At 33.7% G+C, this 23,891-nt stretch overlaps 2 protein-coding genes across 7 annotated transcripts; both read left to right on the top strand.

The window, feature by feature from the left end:
• Positions 1-8,923: 8,923 nt before the first annotated feature.
• LOC146938526 (ABC transporter C family member 3-like) lies at positions 8,924-16,218 on the top strand. 5 transcript variants are annotated; one of them, XR_015031339.1, is made up of 11 exons: positions 8,924-9,041; positions 9,899-11,726; positions 12,027-12,113; positions 12,215-12,865; positions 13,190-13,354; positions 13,634-13,928; positions 14,015-14,229; positions 14,814-15,119; positions 15,206-15,358; positions 15,632-15,871; positions 15,965-16,218. XR_015031339.1 is itself a non-coding variant. In XM_085752453.1 (11 exons), exons 2-11 carry the CDS (start codon positions 10,590-10,592, stop codon positions 16,075-16,077), a joined length of 3,273 nt encoding a protein of 1,090 aa, XP_085608579.1. In that variant the 5' UTR covers positions 8,924-9,041; positions 9,899-10,589; the 3' UTR covers positions 16,078-16,218. The 5 variants fall into 5 exon arrangements, 3 of the variants coding, with proteins under 3 accessions (XP_085608579.1, XP_085608580.1, XP_085608581.1); XR_015031340.1 differs by having other exon boundaries at positions 8,924-9,167; XM_085752453.1 differs by having other exon boundaries at positions 15,206-15,269.
• Positions 16,219-17,632: 1,414 nt separating this feature from the next.
• LOC146938525 (ABC transporter C family member 3-like) lies at positions 17,633-23,080 on the top strand. Of its 2 annotated transcripts, XM_085752449.1 has the most exons (4): positions 17,633-17,860; positions 18,455-20,281; positions 20,595-20,681; positions 20,784-23,080. In XM_085752449.1, the coding sequence occupies exons 2-4, from the start codon at positions 18,998-19,000 to the stop codon at positions 21,447-21,449; spliced, it is 2,037 nt and encodes a 678-aa protein (XP_085608575.1). In that variant the 5' UTR covers positions 17,633-17,860; positions 18,455-18,997; the 3' UTR covers positions 21,450-23,080. The 2 variants fall into 2 exon arrangements, with proteins under 2 accessions (XP_085608575.1, XP_085608576.1); XM_085752450.1 differs by lacking the exon at positions 20,595-20,681 and having other exon boundaries at positions 17,698-17,860.
• The last annotated feature ends 811 nt before the right edge of the window (positions 23,081-23,891 follow it).

The following is a 23,891-nucleotide window of genomic DNA, read 5'->3' as shown; positions in this document are numbered from 1 at the left end:
TGCCACGCGTCGCAACTTAATTGGACAGATTCTGGCGCGTGTAGAACACGCGCTGACAGCACGCGTGAAAAGCAGAGGACGGAGAGAGAAGAAGAATTCTGGAATGATAAGAGACACGTGTGGCTTTTTGATTGGCTGCCCGGAATCTTATCATTTTAATAATTGGACCTCAATTATTTCGTTGTAAATTAAGTTTTAAAAAAAATAAAAAATACCAAAATTCATGATTTTTTTTTCCTCTATAAATAGAGATTTGGTTCATTTGATTTGGACACAGAAAAAAACTAAGTTTTTCACTATCTTCATCTTATTATTATCTTTCTATTAGCAAACTAAGTTAAGTTTTAATCTTCTTTTTAGTGAAATGGATCCCAATAATAACCCTTTCAACACCAAAATTATTCTAATCATTCCCATTTTTCTCTATAAATTTTGTTTTTGCAAAAAACAAAAAAAAAAATTGTCAAGTGTTTCTTTATTTTAATTTCATTATAATCGATAATTGTAATTTTATGTAATTATAAAAACAAAAGTATAAAATTAAATAAGAATAAGAAATAAAAGGTGGTGGGATAGAGTGTTGAATGAAAAAAACCATTGGAGAGGTAAAAATTGAATGTATGTTGAATTAAGAGAGAGAAAATGATGTGAAGTGTTGAGAATTGAAAAAGTGAGTGTTAAAGGTCGTTGAATGTAGTTTAGCATTGTACATGGTCTTAGATAATACCAAATAGGTAATCTTACTCTAGACATGAACAATAGCTTCTCTACAAAATTCCAGCTTTAATAGATTCCATGTATGTAATATTATCAATCGATGAAGGACACATATGTAAGTCCAAAAATAATATTAGTTTAAATTTTTAATATTATATAATATATTCTTTATTTAACACTTTATATATCACTCAATATCGATCGTTAACAAAAAAATCAATCACTCATCGGTCAATATCTTATAAATACATCGAAGTTTTATCAAATTAATTTTGCAAATCTACTACTTCTTCAGTCTTATTTTTTATTTTTTTGAAAGATTCTTCCGTCTTATTATAAAGGAAAATAGTATATTGCACGACAACCATTTGTCGTCAAATACACACGAGCATGTATTCCGTCAACCGCTCTTTTAGCTTTTAAAAGTTATCTTAATTAAAATTTAATTTAAACAAATAGGATGGTGCCACATAACTAGTCGTGTGTGTCGTGTGTGGATTCTGTCGTGCACAATAGCACAGCTCTATAATAAATGTCTCATTTTAATCGTGTAAAATTCTTAAAAAAAGGATAGTTAGTTATGTTAGTTCTATGAATAAAATACGTTTCATCTACTGAAATAGTCTTTAATTTTAGGACTGGCATATGTGTCATTCATCTATTGATAAGATTACCTACACTACATTTTTTTTTTTTTGAGGGCATTACCTACACTACATGGAATCTATTAAAGTTGGAATTTTGGAGAGAAGCTATTGTCCGTGAAGTCGTGAACAAAAGTAGTTAGTTGTATAATACCAAAAAAATAAAATAAAAAGAGTTAGTTGGAGTGAGATACTCATATAATAGTTCTCGTAAGCTTAACTCAGTTCGTAAGGACAATATATGCAAGGTTCAGGATTCAAACCTCGACCACCACAAAAAAAAAAAAAATACTCATACAATGAACAATACTATATTAGTGAACAAAAATAGTCTACATCATTTATTTTGTTTTTTCCACTGAAAATTTATTTTTTTAGGAGAAAAAGTAATATATATATATATATATATATATATATATATATATATATATATATATATATATATATATATATATATATATATAGGGTTATGTTACAAGACACCTTCATAAAAAGTAGTGTGGTGTCTTTTATCAAGTCACACCTCAAGGTGTGATTTTCACTTTTTTAGTTATAACTTTGATAAAAGACACCTTCATAAAAAGTAGTTGGTGTCTTTTAACAAATGCTCATAGAGTAACTTGATAAAAGACACCTTCACAAAAGGTGTCTTCTATCATAACCCTATATATATATAGGGTAATGATATAAGCCACCTTCCAATTTATATGAAGGTGTGTTTTATCATTCACCACCTTTTTGTTTGGACAAAAAATACCCCTTCTTTCTTTTTTAATTGCCACTAAAAACATGTCCTTTATGGTAATTTTACCCTTCCCTCTTGCTGCATCATTTTCTCTCACCTCACTACCATTTTCTTTCTTCCCGAGTCTCTCACTTCTTCAGCCATCTCTCTTTGACTGACCGCCGCTGCAACCGTCACTTCTTTCTATCTCAGTCATGCTCTCTCTCAATCACCGACGAACACCACCGTTATCGTCTTCAATAAAACAGATTTGGTGTCTGATGTGATGGACGGTGGTGGTGAGAACGGTGGTGAACGGGTCTCCGGTGGCGAGAGGGAGAAGAGGATTCTGTCGTCGGCACGTCCTGATCTGAACAATGGTGAGGATTTTGTCTCCGGTGGTTGTGAGGATTGAGCGGTGAGGACGACGGTGGACGAGGACAGTGGTGGTGGTGGTGAGGAGGAGGTGGTGTGGAGACAGTGGTGGTGGTGTGAGGAGGAAGAGAGAGAGAGAGAGAAAACATGAGTGTGTGATAACATGAGATGGCTGAAGAACAAGTGAGAGACTCGGGAAGAAAGAAAATGGTAGTAAGGTGAGAGAAAATGATGCAGCAAGAGGGAAGGGTAAAATTACCATAAAGGACATGGTTTTAGTGGCAATTAAAAAAGAAAGAAGGGGTATTTTTTGTCCAAACAAAAAGGTGGTGAATGATAAAACACACCTTCATATAAATTGGAAGGTGGCTTATATCATTACCCATATACATATATATATATATATATATATATATATATATATATATATATATATATATATATATTAAAAAGTAAATGAACAATCTACGTCCAAATTTTATCCATTTAAAATGTGTTATAAGTAAAGGATAAGTTTTTAAAAAAAAACATTAATATACAAAAGGAAAACGATATTTATTCATTCAAATTGATAGAATACAACATCATTAAAAATGTAAAAGTGAATCTGTGAACAAACTTACATCATCCAAGTTAATAGCATACAACGACAAAATACATACTAATAATATGATAACATCTAAATCACCATAATACTCATGCTTGCTTTCGGATAAGCAACGTTGACGCCAAATGAACACCGCAAAAAGACACGAAATCAAACAACACCGTACAAGTTGACGAACAACACAACGTCGTACTCGGACGACAAAATCACGAAAAAACATTAAAAAAAATTGATATACATAGAAATTACTTATTTATAATGGAAGAAATGGGAAAAAAGATGCAGAGGGGTGATCTAGATCAAAAAGAACCTAAAACCACCTCTCCTCAATAAAGGAAAATGAAAGAAAACTTAAAAAAGGTGAAGTTCCTCTAAAAAAAAACTGGGACCGACTAACTATTTAATTTTATTTTATCACATTAATTTATTAATGGTATAAGGTATATGTAGGTTGCTAACAAAAAAACGTTGGTGTCATCTTCCATGTCTTTTACTTCCTCCGGTCATATACATATATAAATATAAAATTGGTCCTATTTATAAGAAAATATCACAACTTTTAAGGTGTAATTATTGCTTAAAAGACTTTTGTATCCCTTATTTAATATTTGGCTTTTTAATATTAGTAGATGTATTTAATAATTCACACATTTTTTTGAGGTATATTTGTAAAAATATTCAAAAAATTACACTAATCAATAATTACATTGGTTTTCCTTAAAAAAAAAAATTGCATTGGTTTTGATTTTTTTGCTTTTATTCTTATAATCAGGACCTGAGGGGAGTATTCCGTAAAAACAAAGGTTGAATTCTCTTTTTTTTTTTCTTTGATAAACCCAACGAATAAAAAAACAGCCACGGAAGTTTTTTTATTCTTTGACAAAAAAAAAAGCTATGGTCGCTATCTCCCACCGAATAAACCCCACAAGTTCTTGCATGTGAGATTTGTCTTTTTCATGGGGATTTTTGTTGGAAATCCCAAATCAAAGGGAAGATGAAATAATATAAAACACAAAAGGGAGAAATTATCCTCTCTTTTTTTTATATTTAAAGTTAATCGATTTTTTATTACATGTACACCAAACATTTTTTTTTTCTGGTGGTGGCTGGGGTTCGAACCCAAACCTTGCATATATTATGCATTGTTCATACCAACTGAGCTAAGCTCATGAGAACGTACACCAAACATATGATAAAATAGGTGATTATTCCATCGCTATTCTATTTTTTTTTACCTGAATTCTATCATATTCTTTTATTGTTATGAGTCTTACTAACCAGTGTCCTAGGGGTATTGGTTAAGAAATCCACTAATAAAAACTTTGTCTTTGAAATATAAGTTTTTACTTTTCTTTTAACAATAATCACATCACTTTTTGACGCAAACTTATTAATTTTAACACTTTAACCGATATCTCAAAGGCACTCATTAGCATTTTTCTATTGTTATTCATTTTCTTATCATACCATGTATTTATGTGATTTTCGTAACAATTTGGTATTTCATTCACTATCCACTCTCTTTTTTTTGGACTCAAGTGAAACTAATCTACTTGTTTGAAGAATGAAATTAATCTACTTGAGAGTCAAGACCGTCTAGGATCAAATGAAATAACAAACCTTTATTTTATTGAATTGTAAAGACACTTATATGACCCTTGTTTGATATTTGGCTTAAATGAATCTTTAACTCCTTAATTTTTAAAAAGTTGTAATTTTGGTCCGGTAACAAAATAATAACAATTTTACTACCCCTAATTTTACAAAATGTAGCAAAACTACTTAGAAAACGACATGTGTCCCAAAACAGGGGCCAAAATCGCAACATTTTGTAAAGATAGGGGGGCAAAAAAGCGTATTTTTCTAAAGATAGATGACTAAAATAAAACATTTTCATATAGATAGAGGGTCAAAAGATCACATGTCCCCTAAAGATAGAGGGGTTTTTTTTGTTAAGGAGTCAAAATTGCAACTTTTTAAAAGTTAAGGGGTCAAAAACACATTTAAGCCTTCATATTTTTTAATTGGTTTTTTTTTAGACACTTATATGGATATAAACCAAGTAAAAAATAGTTGTTGATCTGTCAAATTGGAGTTGGAATAATTTTCAAAGTCTCCGACGCGATATTGATAATTGTCGTAAACAGATTGAGCGCATAAGGGGTCAAATGGATAAGGAGAATGTTAATCCTTTCAATAATCTAAAGTCAAAGGAATATTGGATTTCTTAATGAGTCATGTTGAAAATGGGTTTCTCTCATCAATGGATCAAATGGATCATGATGTGTGTAGAAATTAATGATTATTATATCTTTGTTAATGGTAATATTGTTGGTCCAATTGTTCCAGGAAGAGGGTTGAGACAAGGCGAGCCACATTCACCTTATTTGTGTAGAAGATCTATCCGCACTTATAAGAAAAGAAGAAAGTAGAGGTGAGGTTAATGGAGTCAAGATTTGTAATAATGCGCCCATCATTTCTCACGCTTCTTATTTTTTCGAGCTAACTCATATGAAGCTCTGAAAATGAAGAATATTTTATCCATCTATGAGAAAACGTCCGGTCAAGCTATTAATCTCCCGAAGTCATGAATCTTTTGCAGTAGAAATTGTCTCGTCTACATAACATAATAATATTGCAAATATTCTTGGAGTGAAAGCTGTCTTGGGTACATGTAAGTATCTAGGATTGCCATCTATGTTAGGCAGGAGTGAAAAGGCGACTTTCAGTTTTAAAGGATAGAATTTGGAAGAAAATTTACTCTTGGAGTAATAAAAGTCTCTTCAATCCATACCAACTTATATCATGAGCTTGTTCACTCTTTCACTGTTTTTATGCGATGAGGTTGAAAAGATGATGAACTTCTTTTGGTGGGGTCGTTCAGAATCTCATAACAAAGGAATACATTGATTGTCTTGGAATAAGTTATCTATGCATAAAAAAGACGGAGGGATTTTAAAAGTTTGACAACTTTCAATCTTGCTATGTTGGGTAAACAAGGATGGAAAATCATGACGAACCCAAACACTCTTATTGCTAGACCTTACTAGGCAAGATATTTCCCGCGATGCAATTTTTTTCAATCAAGTTTGGGACACAAACCCAAATTTGTTTGGAGATTAATATTTATTACAGGACGTTCAACTACTTTTCTAGATAGCTTATTGTAAAAATAATTTGCATATGTTTTTTGTTTATCATAATGTGATATTATAAAATAAATTTTCATTGTTATAGATTACTAATCATTATATCAATTGCAAGTATGACTATAAAAAACAGCTGATAAATAATCAATAAATTACTAAATAATATAGTTGTATAATTCATACGCGAGACAACAATAAATCACTAATTAATTGGTTGAATTAAGTTTTTTATTCATTATCCATGTAAAAATTATGTTTTGTTAGGTATCTTTAAAATTATAATAAGAGTAGGTATAATATAGTAATTAGAATTTGTAAATGATAATGATATACATAAAAACACAAGACACATTAAAATCATCTTTATCATTAATGAGATCTTTATTATTAGTACTATTTTGAAATATTTTTAGTCTATTATTTTATAATATTTAATAACAACTATTTTAATTTTTTGTCATTAAAGTCAACTTTATAATTAATGTTTTCTTATTTCTCAGTGCTTATAACATTGTAAATATGTTCGGAAAAAAATTGTAAATATGTTTTGACTATAACCTATGCTTGGACCGCCCAACACGTGCGGAGCACGGGCCCGTGCTTAGTACAAGTTTGTTGCTAGTATATCATATAATTGAACAAACAAAGTAATATTCGGTTGAACATTGAAAATGGAAAACAATTATTATGATTTTGGGACTTACACATGTGACATCCATTTTTCCATTATGAAACATAATCACAAACGAAGCAGCTGGACTCAAGTGGTTAACTAGCTCCACCAATAACGAATTGTTCAAAAAAACCTGAATTTTCATGATTGAAATAATTTTTAGTTAGACTTTTTATTTAACTCTCATATGTTGTTTTTGGATTTTCAAACTGTTGTATTTGAATTTCCAAATTCTATTATCCACCGAAGTTGTTACTAGGTTGAGTCACGACCAGGTCACTCTCTTTAAGGCGTTTCGTGGCACTGCCCAAAATTGTGCAAGGCAGACTTTCAACCACGCCGCCTCCAGGATAAAACAAGCCCAGCTACAACTGTTCGATTAACTACTGCACTGTAAAAAACCGTTCGAGAATTACACCCTCAAATATGGTATTAAGACCACTCTTTAATACTGAAATCACTTTAATATGGTACTGTTACCACTCTATTATGGTGCTGAGACCACTCAAATGTGGTGTTACCACCATTCTAATTATTAATTTCTCCAACTATGATACTATGATCACTCAAATATGGGTTTTACACCATTCTAACGTCCAACTTCTTCAAGAATCGAAGAAGAATATATTTTAAGATCATTCATAATTTTGAAGGGACATTATACCGAAAAAGGGACTATGATCTTAAATTATTATTTATTCCGAAGGACATAAAATTGTCGAAGGGACTATGAACTTAAGACCATTCTTAATTCTGAAGGGACATTAAACCGAAAATTGACTATGGTCTTAAGAACACTCTTAATTCCGAAGGGACAGAAAAAAGGAGATGAAGAGAAGAAAGACTCGTCAACACAAGTCAAGAAAGGGAGAAGAGAGAAAGAGTTTCCGACAACTCAATGAAACTCTTTGGTGTGATTTTTGAACTAGGTGAGCTCTCATTTTATAGGGAGAGTTTGTAACTAATTTGGAGAAACTTAAGAATTAAGTAAACTTAAAAATTAAGCAACCCACATATCAGCTCAAGTAACAAACTAATCGGATAAATTCAAAAAGAAACAAACCCACAAGATTAGCTGAAACAAACTAATGAAGGAAAGATAGGAAATTCAGTTGGATTCTCAATCTTATCACAACAAACATAACCTATAATTATGGGAAGTGATATCCATAAATAAATAATAATTATTATTATTATTTTCATTATTATCAGGTATTTAAAATTAAATACCACTATTTAAACACTACTAATGTGTGTGTTCTATTTTATGTGGGACCCCCACACTCTATTTTTTTCAATTCACACAAGACTAGATCTAAATTTAATTACTTAGTATTTAATCTTCCAACCTTCCAATTTCTTTCCCTCTTCACACCAATGTTTCAACATCATATAAACTCCAAATTACCATGAGGCTCTTTGCCAGAAAACCGCAGAGTAAAGAAAAAATAACCATGGTCACGAGACAAATTTCTAGCGCTGGGTCACCCACACAAAATAATAAACATCAACACAAAAAGTAAAATCAATTTTTCTTCAAAAAAAAATCTTTAGTATACGGTGTATACCCAAAACACTTACTACCTCCGTCCTAATTTAATTGACACAATTTTGTTTTTCACACATATTAAGAAAAATGTATAAATAAAGGGAAAAGTGAAATAGATTGTATTGAAAATGATAAAAGTAATATTATTTAGTGTTATATTGTATTGAGAATGATGAAAGTTGTATTGAAAATTGAAATGAGTCAGTTATTTTGGGACATTTTTTTTTAGAAAATGGGTCAGTTATTCCGAAACTGGAGGGAGTAATATTTATACTAATCGAGGTTATGTCTAGCGGAGCTAGATGGTCTCTCTAACAATCGCAAAATAAACTTTGAATTATAGTAGATTAGAGAGAAGCTCTCCTTTAGCGTCCGAATACCAAAATCTAAAAAATCCAAAAAGAAAGGAAAAGTATAAGACGTGAAGCACTTGAACTCTGGCAGAAAAGGGTTTTCAAACTACATGACTTTTCTCATTATCTTCCATCACTCACTCAGTTGTGCTCACAGAACACAACTCTCTCTTTAGAGTAAAGTCAACAAGTCAACCATAATTTTTCCAGCCATTCTTTTCTCCTTAGAAGGTGACTACATTTTTATAAGGTAAGTACTTAATAAGCTATTTTTTACTGGTATCAACACGATGGTTCAAACTTCAAAGAGCTTATCACAGTTTTGGATTTTTGGCTACTAAAATAGTTGCTTGGTATAGGAGTTTCTAAGTGTTAGGTACTTGTTAATTGTTATATGCTTGTGTATTCATATTGCCTTCTTACTGATTTTGTAATATAGGGAAAGTATGTTTTCTTGCCAATAACATATTGTATCTGATAGGGGGTCGGATAGCTCAACTGGTTCGAGCTAAGGGTTAAAATGATTCGAAAGAGTTAAAAGGGACCGGGTTCAGATTCTGGTGAAAGAGAAAATACATACTACTGTAACAACTAATATACTCAAGGTCGTCTTAAACACTTTGGAGGCCTGTTCTAATCTTTAAAATTGGTATATGTAGGAATTTGGGTTCCAAAAATTTTAGACTCCGGAATTGATATATGCAAGATTTTGGGCCCTTAAAAATTGGTTAATACATGAATTTGGGCCTTTAAATCCTTTGGAAGCCCTCAAAATTTAGGATTTATTGTCATAATTAATTTCATAATTTCATATTTGATTAAAATTTGCGCCCTTAAGCATTTTTGTTTAGGCCATTACTTTTCCCACCCTATGAGTTTCTTGAGCGCCTTATTTGGATTTTAAAATCCGAAATGTTTCAATGGAGGTTTTTATGGGGTGTTTATGCCGTTCGGATTCTATAATCTGAACTGCATAGGGCGCGTGAGAAACTCATAGGGTGGGAAAAGAAACGGTCTTTTGTTTATTGTTTTGTGGGGAATTTGAGCCTCAAAATTGAGGCCCTGTGTTGTGGCCAGCGGTTTCTGATAAAGGTTCCTCGATTACAGGTCTCTTTCTTTGTTATGTTGGATTTTCTGTTTACAATATGACCAAACTTGCCCCTCTTGAAGAGTCCCTTTTGAATGGTGAAGCTAGAGTAAGCAACAACAATTCTGATTCCAAAAACAGATTAAGAAATGAAATTTCAACTAGTTATTCAAATGCTGGATTTTTCAGCATTCTTACTTTCTCATGGATGACACCACTAATAACCTTAGGCAGTAAAAAGACTTTAGACCATGAAGACCTTCCATTGCTTTCTACCAATGACAGTGCCAATGGAACTTTTTCAACTTTTAAAAACGAGCTTGAGTTGAAGTGTGGTAATATTAGGAATGTGACCACTATTAACCTTGCTAAGGTTTTGTTCTTCTCAACATGGCAAGGGATTCTTCTATCTGGTTTTTTTGCATTGGTGTACACATGTGCTACTTATGTAGGACCCTACCTTATAGACAATCTTGTTCAATACCTAAATGATGAAAACAAGGCTAAAAGTGAAGGCTATTTTTTGGCTATGATGTTTGTTGCAGCAAAGCTTGTCGAGTGTTTTTCACAGAGGCACTGGATGTTTAAGTTCCAACAGGTTGGTGTTAGGATGCAATCAATGTTGGTATCAATGATCTATGCTAAAGGTTTGACACTTTCCTGTCAGTCGAAAACGAAAGAGGGACACAGCAGTGGTGAAACATCAACTTAATGACCGTTGATGCTGAAAGGATAGGTGAATTTTGTTGGTACATGCATGATCCATGGATGGCTGTTCTGCAAGTTTCTTTGGCTTTGTTTATTCTACATAGAAGTGTAGGGGTTGCTTCAGTAGCTGCTTTTGCCGCCACCATAGTTGTGATGTTGCTAAACTATCCTGTGGCATCACTGCAAGAGAAGTTTCAAGGTAAGTTAATGGAGTTCAAAGATAAAAGAATGAAGGCGACGTCTGAGATTCTAATGAACATGAGGATTCTTAAACTTCAAGCATGGGAAATGAAATTCTTATCGAAGATTATTCAGATTAGGAAGTTAGAGGAGATGTGGCTCAAGAAATTTCTTGGTTCTACAGCAATTGTTAGATTTCTCTTCTTCAATGCCCCGACATTTATTGCTGTGGTAACTTTCGGTTCTTGTGTTCTTATAGGCATTCCGCTTGAATCAGGAAAGATCTTATCCGCTCTTGCAACATTCAGAATTCTTCAAATTCCTATCTATAGTCTTCCTGATACAATTTCAATGATTGCACAAACCAAGGTTTCTCTAGATAGGATTGTCGCATTTCTTCGTTTGGATGATTTGCAGACAGATGTAGTGGAGAAGCTTCCGCGAGGTAGTTCGGATATAGCTATTGAAATAGTAGATGGAAATTTCTCTTGGGATTTTTCTTCTGTCAATACAACATTGAAAAGCATAAATCTTCGAGTTTTTCATGGCATGAGGGTTGCTGTTTGTGGTACGGTTGGATCAGGCAAGTCGAGTTTACTTTCTTGTATAATAGGGGAAATACCGAAGATATCTGGGAACTTGAAGGTTTGTGGAACAAAGGCTTATGTTGCTCAATCACCGTGGATACAGAGTGGCAAGATAGAAGAGAATATACTATTTGGTAGAGAGATGGATAGGGAAAAGTATGAGAAGGTTATAGAAGCCTGTTCATTGAAGAAAGACCTCGAGGTTTTACCATTTGGTGATCAGACCATCATTGGTGAGAAGGGAATCAATTTGAGTGGTGGACAGAAGCAAAGAGTACAAATAGCTCGTGCTCTGTACCAAGATGCTGATATATATCTGCTCGACGATCCCTTTAGTGCAGTTGATGCTCATACTGGATCCCATCTCTTTAAGGTATTAGGTTTTGATCTTTGCTAATATCAGTATAATCTGTTTTAATCTTCTTAACAATCCCTTTAGTGCTGTTGATGCTCTTCTATTTTGTGACAAAAACTTTCGTGGAATTTTAGTTCTTAGCGTATTGTCTATATAAATTCCAATAGTGTATTATGCACATGGATACTGTTATCACATCAAAGATCTGGATTGTTTTTATTGCTATGATATATGTTCCAATAGAATTACACTAGTTTTGTTGTGCATTAGATGGCAAGGTTTTATCGAACTGTACAATTAACTTCTGTACTGTTTCAGGAGTGTTTGCTTGGCATTTTGAAAACAAAAACAGTGATATATATAACACATCAAGTAGAGTTCTTACCTGATGCTGATCTGATACTTGTGAGTGATTTATATATGTCATCATGCTCATGAATTCAAAGTTTCAAACATTATAGCTTACTGTTTTATTAGTACTTTTATCTTTTTTACAATTCATTTAGGTCATGAAAGAAGGAAGGATAACACAATCAGGAAAATACAATGACATTCTTACATCGGGAACAGACTTTATGGAACTTGTAGGCGCACATAGAGCAGCGTTGTCTTCAGTTAAGTCCTTAGAGAGAAGGAATACATTTAAAAAATCGAGTATTACGGAGGAAGAAACAGTTTTATTAAATGATTCTGAAATTGAGCAAGAAGTTGAAAACATAGATGATCAAAAAGGAAAGTTACACGGCACATCTGACGGGAAAGGACAACTTGTTCAAGACGAAGAACGAGAAAAGGGCAGAGTTGGGTTTAAAGTGTTCTTTAAATACATCACAACAGCTTATGGAGGAGCTCTTGTACCATTGATATTGCTTTCACAGACACTCACTGAGGGTTTACAGATTGCAAGCAATTATTGGATGGCTTTGGCAACTCCTGTTTCAGCAACCGCGGAACCTGATATTGGAAATCTTACTCTTATGGTTGTCTATGTTTCTTTGGCAATTGGAAGTTCGTTTGCCACCCTTGCCAGAGCAGTTTTTGCTGTGATAGCTGGATACAAGACCTCCACAATGCTCTTCAGTCAAATGCATTTGAGCTTTATTCGAGCACCAATGTCGTTTTTCGATGCCACACCAAGTGGAAGAATTCTTAATAGAGTATGTAATCACATGTTTATAATTCTTCGTTACAGTAATTACATGACACAATTACTGATATCGACCGTCCGATTTAAATCAATGGTAGAAATTGTTTAAAATTGATGAAGTGAATCTGATCCGTCCGATCTCCAACTAATGGCCGAGACCGAGATTGATTACTGCGTGAAATTGTGCGGTATTATTACTGCAGGCAATCCACATCTCATCATGGCTTAGTACATTATTTGTAAAAGTTTGATTTCTCTATAATTCTTTTTTATCATTTTGTCCATATTGAATGAAATTTCTTGTCTAAATTTTGGTTTTACTTTTTGGTTATAGGCTTCAACAGACCAAAGTGCAGTAGATATGAGCATTCCAAACATAGCATGGGGATTTACCTTCTATGTTGTTAAGGTCTTGGGAACTGTTGCTGTGATGTCTCAAGTTGCGTGGCAGGTCTTTATAGTATTGATTCCTGTCATGGCAACCTGCATATGGTACCAGGTAGTCTCCTTGTGTAATATTAAGTGTCGTTTAAGGTTATGCACATTTCTTAATAAAATCATCGAGTGCACTAATTTTTATGACAACATACAATTCTACGCCATTCAAGTTGAATGATATGTCATCGAATGTGTTTTGACTTTAAATTTCACTCTTCCTGTTCATTTTTCAATGTATGATGTTACTCTCATGGATCAAATATTTGACTGCTATTATTATGCAAACAATAACATTTTGTATGCTTACTTTATAAGTAACAGAGTGCTTCTTTATATGCAGCGATACTACTCTGCATCAGCACGTGAATTGGCACGATTAACTGGTATATGCCAAGCTCCAGTTATACAACATTTTTCTGAAACGATTTCTGGATCAACAACCATAAGAAGTTTTGAGCAAGAATCAAGATTTCATGAAATGAATATGCAGTTGATAGACAAATATTTGCAACCTAAATTATACAGTGCCAGTGCAATGGAATGGCTGACATTCAGATTGGATCTTTTATCCTCAATAGTATTTGCTTTCTGTTTGGTTTTCTTGGTATCTTTTCCAAGTTCAATAGCTGATCCTAGTGAGTAGTTCAAGTTTAATTTACATGCATTAACTAGTCATACTCGCTCATCGTTACATTAGGCATAAAACTTCATTCCTTTCCAGGTATTGCGGGATTGGCTGTGACATATGGGATTAACCTAAATGCTCTACAAAATAATTTTATTTGGTTTCTTTGCAATTTGGAGAACAAAATTATATCTGTAGAAAGAATACTTCAGTACACCTCCATCCCAAGTGAAGCACCTCTTATAATAAAAGACAACCAACCCGATCATTCTTGGCCGTCATTCGGAGAGGTTCATATTCAGGATTTACAGGTACTACAATGTTCAATAACAATTTACCTCTTTCAAAAGTTACCATCATATAGATCATTCTTGGTCATCAAGATGTGTTATTAACACTAATGTCATATACACTCGTAAATTACATGAAATTAATATCGTTAGGTTATAAATTTTTACATTTTATGAGATTTGACACAAGTAATTATTATGATATATAGTTATTAGTTATTATGTAATGGTTGCATAAGCAACTTTAACATTCTTCTAAAACATTTTTAATGATGTGTCGCTGCTAAACTAATACACCAATTTGTTTTATATGTTTACTCATAATGGCCTATTTCGATTGGCTTATTTGAGCTTATCTACTGACAAAAGCACTTGTGAGACTGTTTGAGAGAGTTTATGGAAACAACATATAGCATTTCATAATTTATTTTTAGCTTATTTCCGTAAGCTCTCCAAGATAGCTTATGAAAAATAGTTTGGCACCATTCTACTTTTTGTTATAGAAGTAGCTTGAACATAAGCACTTATACTGATAAAATCTTTATGCTATAAGCGCTTAATTAAGTTGTTTGTCTGAGAGGACTCAAGTGTCTATAATGGTACAGGTTCAATATGCTCCTCACTTGCCTCTTGTTTTACGCGGACTTACTTGCACTTTTACTGCTGGAGCGAAAACTGGGATCGTGGGAAGAACAGGAAGTGGAAAATCAACGCTAGTGCAAGCACTTTTCAGACTTGTTGAACCTGTTGCAGGACGAATATTGATAGATAACATCAACACCTCATTGATTGGACTTCATGATTTGCGATCCAGACTTAGCATAATTCCTCAAGATCCAACAATGTTTGAAGGGACTGTAAGAAGTAACCTCGACCCGCTTGAAGAGTACACAGATGAACAGATTTGGGAGGTAATTTGGTTGTGCTTGAAAATAAGAAATAACTGATCCTTTTAGTTCAAGTTATACAAATTTCAATATTTTGTGAAATGTTTTAGGCTCTAGATATGTGCCAACTTGGAGATGAAGTGAGGAAGAAAGAAGGAAAGCTTGACTCCACAGGTTTAACTTCTCAAAACTTTAAGCATATATATACTCTCTCCATTCCAGATTAAGTGACCTTTTGACCAAAGAAAAAAATTCCACGCTAGGTAACGGTTTAGTTTTTCGAACTTCAAGTCGTTATAGTTCACTATACATTTATGACAAAGTTGTGACACTCATTAGAGATGGCGACCATTGTGCTGATAAGCCAGCCTCTTTTGGTACCTCTATCTCCGGTTTAGTCTGGCAGGCGGGATTATATCCTTTTTAATCGTTGCGATAAAAGCTAAACGTCACTCAATGTAGATGAAGTTAATAATAATTTTTAGAAGACGGTTCTAGATGTAATACTTTTCATTAACCATCATGAGTTTTGGCAGTTACTGAGAATGGAGAAAATTGGAGCATGGGGCAAAGACAGTTGGTCTGCCTCGGACGTGTTCTACTTAAGAAAAGCAAGATCTTGGTGCTTGATGAAGCAACTGCATCAGTTGATACGGCAACAGATAATATTATTCAGCAAACAGTTAAGCAACATTTCTCAGATTGCACAGTCATTACCATTGCTCATAGAATCACTTCAATCCTCGATAGCGACATGGTTCTGTTTCTCAGTGAAGGCAAGAACCTGTTTTATTTCCCCCTTTATTTGTCACCATTTAATGTTTTCTTATTAAATCTGAACATGATTTTTCTTCATATTGATCCTACAGGGCTTATTGAGGAATATGATTCACCAAAGAAGTTGCTTAAGAACAAATCTTCATCTCTTGCTCAACTAGTTGCAGAATACACAAGGAGATCAAACACTGGTTTTGGAAGTTAAGAGCTGACACTGAAAATATACTAGACTAGAAACTATAAGTTTTAATAAGAGTATAAAATAGTAATATATAATTCATATTTTATATATATTTGTGCAATATAATGTTTAGATTATTTATTAAAAAAAAATGTTTAGATTATTGATAATCGTTTTTCTTTGGTGGTGGCCGGAGTTTGAACCCCGGACCTTGCATATTTTATGCATTGTTCATACCAACTGAGCTAAGCTCACGAGGACAGATTATTGATAATCGTTTGTTATGAGAGAAAGTGTGTTATAAAAGTAAGAATTTGTTGAAGAAAAAGAGAGTAACTAACAATTGTAAGTTATGAGAGAAAGATAACACATTAAATTTATTGGAAAGAAAAAGTGTGTGCAAAAAAATATCTGCAGAGTAACAGGAGGGTATAATAGGAAGAAATAGTGAAAAAATACACTTATTTAATACACTTATTTAATTTGATGTTACTATTCTAAAACGACATTTAAAAAAGAACGAAGGGGAGTACTATATCTATGGTTTTATTTTGAGAAATATACAAATATAACTTGAAATAAAAACAACAATAATATTAAACAATAATATATTATATAATTGTAAAAAGAAGTAATATTATGTTTAAAATGAAAAATAATTATTATTTTGGGACTTATGTACGTGACATTCTTGGTAGGATTACGAACCATAGTCACAGGACAAATGCTCAAGATCAACAATAAGTAAAATCAATTTTTTTTTCTTCGTATTATTAGAAGAAGAAAAAAAATCTTTTGGGTGTATCAAAACATTTGTATTTGGTTTTATGATCATGCAAAATAAACTCGTATATTAAACTAATGTTAAATATGTTTTGGTTTCTATAAATATATCAACTTTTTGTTTTAGTCCTTCTAAAATTTTCGTTCAATTTTTAGTCCCTATAAATTTTTTCAATCATTACCTTTTAATCCCTATTTTTAAATCAATTTTTGTATTTTTTTTAATGAAATTTTGCAAAAATATGTAAAATATTGTAAAAGTGACTTCCAGAAAAAATTATAATTTTTTAGCAAAACATAAATTAAATACGAACTTTTAACCGCAAAAAAATATAATAATTCATATTTAATTCATGTTTTGTTAAAAGTTCTAATTTTTTTTATAGATATTCTTATAATATTTTAAATTTATCTGCAAAATTTTATTGAAAAATATAAATTTTACCTATGAGTTTTATTTAAAGGAATGATTAAAAATGATAATGTAAAAGTTTTGGAGGACTAAAAGTTGAATAAATTTTTTAAATAATCATAACCGTATTTAACTCTTAAACTACATGAAGGTATGTTTAGTGGAACGGGATAGACTCTCACTCACAATTGGTGAATTAAAGTTTGAATTTTTGACTTGAGAGAAGCTCTCGTTTAGTGTCAAATAGTATCTCGTTTATTTAGCTCGTATGGAAAATGCATAAAATATGCAAGGCATGGGGTTTGAACCCCGGCCACCACAAGAAAAAAAAATAGTATCTCGACAAGCGGAATCTATAAAATGCTAAAAAGAAAAATATAAGGCGTGAAGCACTTGAACTATGGCAGAAAAGCGTTGCATTTGAAATCAACATCAATACAATTTTCCCGTTTTTTTTATATGACTTTTCTTATCATGTTTTCTAACTTTCCCTCCATCACTCACTCAGTTGTGCTCACAGAACACAACTCTCTCTTTAGAGCAAAGTCAACAAGTCAACGATAATTTTCCAGCCATTATTTTCTCCTTCCAAGGTGACTACATTTTTTCAAGGTAAGTACTTTTCCTTATCAACATGATGGTTCAAAGAGATTATCACAGTTTTGGATTTGGATACTAAAATAGTTGCTTTGTATAAGAGTTTATTTACATGTTTGATAGGCCAGTGTATAGGAAGTGAGTTTCCCATGTTTCATAGGCTTTGTTTGCGAGTTTGGAGGGGAGGGGAAGGGAAGGCTTCTAGGGGTGGAAAATATAACGAAAAATGGCGAAATCTTTCAAAAAAAATTAAAAGAGTAGGTTTTTAGATAATGATAAATTAATGCATATGATTACTATATTCTTAATTTTAAAAATAATATAACAACATATATTAAATTTGAAGAATTCATGTAAACCCTCCCCTCCAAACTATGCCTAAGAAATTGGTATATGCAGGAATTTAGGCCTTTAAAAATTGGTTTAGACATGAATTTGGGCTCTTAAATACTATGGAAGCCCTCAAATTTTAGGATTTATTGGCATAATTAAGTTCATAATTTCAAATTTGATTAAAAGTTGGGCCCTCAAACATTTTTATTTAATGTGTTTGGGGAAATTTTAGCCTCAAAATATATATGGTTTTTGATAAAGGTTTCTCTATTACAGGTCTCTTTCTTTGTCATGTTGGATTTTCTGTTTACAATATGACCAAACTTGCCCCTCTTGAAGAGTCCCTTTTGAATGGTGAAGCTAGTGTAAGCAACAACAATTCTGATTCCATAAAGACACTAAGAAATGAAATTTCAACAAGTTATTCAAATGCTGGATTTTTTAGCATTCTTACATTCTCATGGATGACACCACTAATAACCTTAGGCAGTAAAAAGACTTTAGACCATGAAGACCTTCCATTGCTTTCTACGAAAGACAGTGCCAGTGGAACTTTTTCAACCTTTAGAAATGAGCTTGAGTTAAAGTGTGGTAATGTTAGGAATGTGACCACTATCAACCTCGCCAAGGTGTTGTTCTTCTCGACATGGCAAGGGATTCTTCTATCTGGCTTTTTTGCATTGGTGTACACATGTGCTACTTATGTAGGACCCTACCTCATAGACAATCTTGTTCAATACCTTAATGATGAAAACAAGGTTAAAAATGAAGGCTATATTTTGGCAATGACATTTGTAGCGGCAACTTGTCGAGTGTCTTATGCAGAGGCAATGGATGTTTAAGTTCCAACAGGTTGGTGTTAGGATGCAATCAATGTTGGTATCAATGATCTATGCTAAAGGTTTGACCCTTTCATGTCAATCGAAAACGAAAGAGGGACACAGCAGCGGCGAAATCATCAACTTAATGACCGTTGATGCTGGAAGGATAGGTGAATTTTGTTCGTACATGCATGATCCATGGGTGGCTGTTCTGCAAGTCTCTTTGGCTTTGTTTATACTTCATAGAAGTGTAGGGGTTGCTTCAGTAGCTGCTTTTGCCGCCACCGTAGTTGTGATGCTGCTAAACCATCCCATGGCATCACTGCAAGAGAAGTTTCAAGGTAAGTTAATGGAATTCAAAGATAAAAGAATGAAGGCGACGTCTGAGATTCTAATGAACATGAGGATTCTTAAACTTCAAGCATGGGAGAGGAAATTCTTATCGAATATTATTCAGATTAGGAAGTTAGAGGAGACATGGCTAAAGAAATTTCTTGGTGGTACAGCAATTATTAGATTTGTCTTCTTTAATGCCCCGACGATTGTTGCTGTGGTTACTTTTGGTGCTTGTGTTCTTATAGACATTCCGCTTGAATCAGGAAAGATCTTATCTGCTCTTGCAACGTTTAAAATTCTTCAAACTCCTATCTATAGTCTTCCTGACACAATTTCAATGATTGCACAAACCAAGGTTTCTCTAGGAAGGATTGTTGCATTTCTTCGCTTAGATGATTTGCAGGCCGATGTAGCGGAGAAGCTTCCACGAGGTAGTTCTGATATAGCAATTGAAATAGTAGATGGAAATTTCTCTTGGGAATTTTCTTCTGCCAATACAACATTGAAAAACATAAATCTTAGAGTTTTTCATGGAATGAGGGTTGCTGTTTGTGGTACGGTTGGATCAGGCAAGTCGAGTTTACTTTCATGTATAATTGGTGAGATACCAAAGATATCTGGGAACTTGAAGGTCTGTGGAACAAAGGCTTATGTTGCTCAATCGCCATGGATACAGAGTGGCAAGATAGAAGAGAATATACTGTTTGGTAGAGAGATGGATAAGGAAAAGTATGAGAAGGTTATAGAAGCATGTTCATTGAAGAAAGACCTCGAGGTTTTACCATTTGGTGATCAGACCATTATTGGAGAGAAGGGAATCAATTTGAGTGGTGGACAGAAACAGAGAGTACAAATCGCTCGTGCTCTTTACCAAGATGCTGATATTTATCTGCTCGACGATCCCTTTAGTGCAGTTGATGCTCAGACAGGATCCCATCTCTTTAAGGTATTCTGTTTTGATCTTTGCTAATATCAGTACAATCTGTTTTAATCTTCTTGACAATCCCTTTAGTGCTGCTCATGCTCTTCTATTTTGTGACAAAAACTTTCGTGGAAGTTTATTTCTTAGCGTATTGTCTATATAAATTCCAATAGCATATTATGCACATGGATACCGTTATAACATCAAAGATTTGGATTGTTCTTATTCCTGTGATATATAATATACGTCAATGTTCCAATAGAAATACACTAGTTTTGTTGTGCATTAGATGGCAAGGTTTTATCGAACTCTACAATTAACTTCTGTACTGTTTCAGGAGTGTTTGCTTGGCCTTTTGAAAACAAAAACAGTGATATATATAACACATCAAGTAGAGTTCTTACCTGATGCTGATCTGATACTTGTGAGTGATTCAAATATTTCATCGTGCACATGAATTCAAAAGTTTCAAACATTATATCTTACTGTTTTATTAACACTATTATCTTTCTTACAATCCATTTAGGTCATGAAAGAAGGAAGAATAACACAATCAGGAAAATACAAAGACATTCTTACATCGGGAACAGATTTTATGGAGCTTGTAGGCGCACATAGAGCAGCGTTGTCTTCAGTTAAGTCCTTAGAGAGAAGGAATACATTTAAAAAATCGAGTATTACGGACGAAGACACAGTTTTATCAAGTGATTCTGAACTTGAGCAAGAAGTTGAAAACATAGATGATAAAAAAGGAAAGTTACACGGCACACCTGACGGGAAAGGACAACTTGTTCAAGAGGAAGAACGAGAAAAGGGTAGAGTTGAGTTTAAAGTGTTCTTGAAATACATCACAACCGCTTATGGAGGAGCTATTGTACCTTGTTTATTGCTTTCACAGATACTCACTGTGGGTTTACAGATTGCAAGCAATTATTGGATGGCTTTGGCAACTCCTGTGTCGGCAACTGCAGAACCTGATATTGGAAATCTTACTCTTATGGTTGTCTATGTTTCTTTGGCAATTGGAAGTTCGTTTGCCACCCTTGGCAGAGCAGTTCTTGCTGCGATAGCTGGATACAAGACCTCCACAATGCTCTTCAGTCAAATGCATTTGAGCTTTATTCGAGCACCAATGTCGTTTTTCGATGCCACACCAAGTGGAAGAATTCTTAATAGAGTATGTAATTTGTAATGAGTCAAAGAGTTGAAAGGGGCATTATAGGAAATGTGAATGTGGACTCTTATAAATAAGAGAAAGCCAAGAGAAAAAGGCATGGAATATGTGTGATGTCAACATTCTTCTTCTAACCTCTTCTCTCATTTTACTATGCTTATTTTCCTGCAATTTTATTTACTGCAATTATACTCTCTCTTTGTGTGTTCACATTATCAATTAATTGAGATTTTTATATCAATTTTAGTACCATTACATTGGTGCTTTCATTTTCACCATGGCAGAGCATAGATTGATGACTGATGCTGAATATGCAGAAATGGAGGAACGCCGCAATAAGACATTCGATCGAATTTTTGCTGTATTGGACACATTATTGCAGCGACAGGGTTTACCACCAGTCTCTTCCCATGGTGTTGAGAACTCATCCAAGGAAATAAGTAGCTCTTCCCGTGGTGTGATGAACTCGTGTCAGGAAACTGTACAACAACCATTACATTCCAATTACATATTCCCTGTTGTTGAATCGTCAAGAGAAATTAATCTCCGCACGGCGGAATTGTCGCGAGAAATCAAGCAATCTTATACAAGAATGATCAATTTGTTGCAAGAAGAGATCGATGCATCTGAATTGGCGAAGGATTCTCTACCAACTTTGAACAAAAACTTTTCTGTCGTTGAACCAATTGAGCGACATTCTATCACCGGAGAAGATTATGTTGGTTTGACGATAACGACGGAGACGGCGGATGTTCTTTTGGTACCGACGGTTTTGCATCCCTCAACGGAACAACTTCAAAAGGTACAAGTCACACAAATTTCAGAATCGTCGAACAATCCAATTTCATACGTAATTAATGTGCAAGCTACGGATCAAAAGAAACTGGAAGACGATGTCGTAATTATACCACTTCTACATGATGCGACTCACTATTTCACCACTCATGCGTTAACCATACATAACTTCCCATATGACCCAGGATCATTCGACACACCGGCGGCAATACCCAAAGTAAGCAACCCTCGCGATTCCTTACTATTTGAACAAGAGGTAATGTCACAAACCCTGTCTCACTTTGACAAAGAAATTCATCCTCAAACTATTACCATCTTGTGGAAAACAAACTGTGCAAGAGTTGCTACTGGTTCACTTCTTATTCCAACTTCTCTGTGTCCTATTGTGATTCATATGCTTAGTGCTGGTGGTTATTTTGGGTATGGAACATGTGCAATTGATGCATCCAACAATTATATGTCCTCATGTGAAGCACACAATGTGTTTGTTAAAATGCCACTGAAAACTAATTTCTCTTGGGGTCCTCTTACAAGCTTGCTAATTAGAATGCACATCCATGTATTTTTTATACAAGATGATATGGTGCCATGGATTCATGTTTTGCTTTGTGTGAGTGTACATAGTAAGGTTGTGCCTGCTAGGTGTTGGATGAAATCATCGGAAAATGCAGACTATGCTTGGGCTGTTTTATCTCATGGTAGTGTTCCCGTATTGCAGAGTAATTTTCATATTGTGATCAGGCTTCAAAGTGTAAGCCAATCCTTCAATCCTAGAGCTGATTATTTTTCGGTTGTGGATCTTTCTTCTACCAAGTATACAATATGTATGGTGAAATTTTCTATATGTTCTGGTTCCTTGGTTTATAGACAAAAAGGGGTTGGTTTCATTCACATAGTTAACATTAGCAATATGGGTCTTCCGAGTGATGTGTCGCTGCTAAACTAATACACCAATTTGTTTTATATGTTTACTCATAATGGCCTATTTCGATTGGCTTATTTGAGCTTATCTACTGACAAAAGCACTTGTGAGACTGTTTGAGAGAGTTTATGGAAACAACATATAGCATTTCATAATTTATTTTTAGCTTATTTCCGTAAGCTCTCCAAGATAGCTTATGAAAAATAGTTTGGCTTCATTCTACTTTTTGTTATAGAAGTAGCTTGAACATAAGCACTTATACTGATAAAATCTTTATGCTATAAGCGCTTAATTAAGTTGTTTGTCTGAGAGGACTCAAGTGTCTATAATGGTAGAGGTTCAATATGAAGTAGATAAAATAGTCACAAGAAAGGGGGGGTTTGAATTGTGACCCTTTAAAAATTTTCCTGAAACTTAAAAGTTATTCTCAAGTAGTTTACTTGGAATGGTTAAGTTAACTTTCTGAACTCAGAACGTTCTGAAGTTCATACACAGAAACTGATTAATAAAGTAAATGTGTTGGTGTGTGTTGTGTATACTGAAATTAAAGAGTATAAGGAAGAAAGAAAGAATACACAGAGATTTATAGAGGTTCACCCAATGTGGGCTAGTCCTCTCCTCACAATCTTGTGAGAGTTTCCACTATGATGCTTGAGATAACCTCTCAAGTCCTGCACCTTACAATCTTTGTTCACCTGAACAATTACAATCCTGTATTCTCTAAGCCTCAGCAGGCTTGCACC

Source organism: Medicago sativa, chromosome 3 (assembly GCF_051527215.1).
Source record: "Medicago sativa cultivar Bolivia chromosome 3, Bolivia_mono, whole genome shotgun sequence".
In the NCBI taxonomy this organism is placed as follows: Eukaryota; Viridiplantae; Streptophyta; class Magnoliopsida; order Fabales; family Fabaceae; genus Medicago; species Medicago sativa.
The sequence above is the reverse complement of the archived record's forward strand: the minus strand, read 5'-3'. Positions and strand labels throughout refer to the sequence as shown.